This window comes from Psammomys obesus, unplaced genomic scaffold, assembly GCF_907164565.1.
Source record: "Psammomys obesus unplaced genomic scaffold, mPsaObe1.curated_primary_1811, whole genome shotgun sequence".
NCBI classification, from domain to species: domain Eukaryota; kingdom Metazoa; phylum Chordata; class Mammalia; order Rodentia; family Muridae; genus Psammomys; species Psammomys obesus.
Genome location: NW_026590704.1, coordinates 765,313 through 767,603, shown reverse-complemented (window position 1 = coordinate 767,603; position 2,291 = coordinate 765,313). Strand labels below are relative to the sequence as shown.

The 2,291-nt window shown below is 40.7% G+C and overlaps 1 protein-coding gene across 1 annotated transcript; it reads right to left on the bottom strand.

Moving 5' to 3' along the window:
- Window positions 1–1,115: 1,115 nt before the first annotated feature.
- Window positions 1,116–2,057, bottom strand: LOC129677990 (olfactory receptor 734). The gene has a single exon (XM_055608674.1). It carries the CDS (start codon window positions 2,055–2,057, stop codon window positions 1,116–1,118), a length of 942 nt encoding a protein of 313 aa, XP_055464649.1.
- Window positions 2,058–2,291: the final 234 nt, after the last annotated feature.

The window sequence follows — 2,291 nt, the reverse complement described above, 5'->3', positions numbered from 1 at the left end:
TCAGAAAGATAATTTGCCAAATACTCCTACTGAGCCAAGAATTAAATATAATAATACTCAATTTGCTAACATAAAATTATGTTTACTTGCTGGCTACTTCTTCAAGTGCATAATGAGAATGTCTCTAAAGTCTTCATTATTTCACAACATTCATTCTCCTCACAGACCTGCTAAATAAACAATTAATGAAAATATGTTTTAGGAGGCTCTTATTAAATATTCTAACAATAGTCTGCTTGATATTTCAGGGTGTATGTGTAAATGAATTTCCATCCTAATGTGTTTGTGTTTTACCTTGAAAAGAAATATAGGAAAATGATGAGTTTAAGATCTGGAGAGGACAGGAACTCCACAAAGAAAGCAACAGAACCAAAAAATTTGAGCACAGGGGTCTTTCCTGAGACTGCTATTCCAACCAAGGACTATGCATGGAGATAACCTAAGACCCCTGCACAGATGTAGCCCATGGCAGTTCAGTATCCAAGTGGGTTCTATTGTAATAGGAACAGGGACTGTCTCTGACATGAACTGATTGGCCTGCTCTTTAATTACCTCCCCCTGAGGGGGAAGCAGCATTACCAGGCCACAGAAGAGGACAAGGCAGCCACTCCTGATGAGCCCTAATTGACTAGGATCAGAAGGAAGGAAAAGAAGTCCTCTCCTATCAGTGGACTTGGGGAGGGGCATGCATGCAGAGGGTGGAGGAAGGGAGGGATTGGGATGGGAGGAGGGAGAGAACCCGGGGGGGGATACAAAGTGAGTAAAGTGTAATTAATAAAGAAAAATTAAAAAAAAAAGAATTTAGCTAAGGGCTGGGTGGCTAAATTAACTGCTGCTCTTATAGAGAACCCAAATTTTGTTCCCAGAATGTACATATTGGCGCTCAATCTTCTATTATCTCCAGTTCCAGGGGAATCTAAGGCCTTCTTCTGACCACTGTAGGCACCAGGCATGCGAATGGTACACATAAATAGATGAATGAAAAAAAAAAAAAAAACATTTATACACTCAAAATAAAAGTCAATAAAACTTACAATAGTTCAAATAAGAGGTAGTAAAAGCAACATTACCACTACTTCCTACTTTAAGACAATGTAAAATATGTCATTTAATTTTTACTTTTCTTTACAACATATATATCTATTCACCAGCTTCTTCATGGCTGCCTTTACTTCCTTGTTTCGCAATGTGTAGATGATGGGGTTGAGTAAAGGGAATATCACAGTGTGGAACACGGATACCACTTTATCCAGAGAAAACGAGTCAAACGGGCGAGCGTAAATATAGATGGATGGTCCAAACATTAGCACCACTATGGTGATGTGGGAATAACAGGTAGATATAGCCCTGCTGGTGCTCTCACCTGAGCCTGAGTGTTTCTTGAGCATGGCCAGAAGGAAGGCGTAGGACATTAGCAGAGCAATGAAGCACACCACGGAGATCAGGCCACTGCTAAAGATCATTACCAACTCCTCCAGGAAAGTATTGGCACAGGCAATCCGGACAACCTGTGTGATGTCACAAAAATAATTGTCTAATTCATTGGGCCCACAAAATGGGAGTCGAACAATGAGAGCCACCTGTATTATCGAATGAATGAAGCCCCCTGCCCAAGAGAAAGCCACTAAGATACAACAGAGACGCCGGCTCATGATGGTAGCATAGTGGAGAGGGCGGCAGATAGCAGCATAGCGGTCAAACGCCATCACTGTGAGCAGGAACATCTCAGAGGCCCCAACGAAGTGCAAGAAGAAGAGCTGAGCAATGCACCCACCGAACGAAATTATCTTCCTTTCCACAAAGAAGTCTACAAGCATCTTAGGAGCTGTGATAGAGGAGTACCAAATATCAAGAAAAGCTAGATTCGCCAGCAGGAAGTACATGGGAGAGCTCAGATGCGGATCAAGCCTGATGGTGCAGATTATAAGGATATTTACTGGCAGTATGAATAAATAAAAGGATAAAAATATAACAAACAAGACTAGCTGCACTTCCCGAGTCTGAGATAGACCGGTGAGAACAAATTCTGTCACGGTGGTATCATTTACAGGCTCCATTTCTTCAGCTAATTTTTCATTATGCCTATGGAAAATAAAAGAAATTATAATTGGTACAGATATTTAACTAGAATCATGTCTCTATTTTCAAAAGTTATAATTTTATTATTACTAAGAGATTGCATTAGGGAGGCTGGAAGATGGCTCAGTGCTCTTCCAGAAAACCTCAGTTCCTTTCCCACCACCCACAAGACAGGTAATAATAATGTACAATTTTAGTCCCAGTGTATCCAA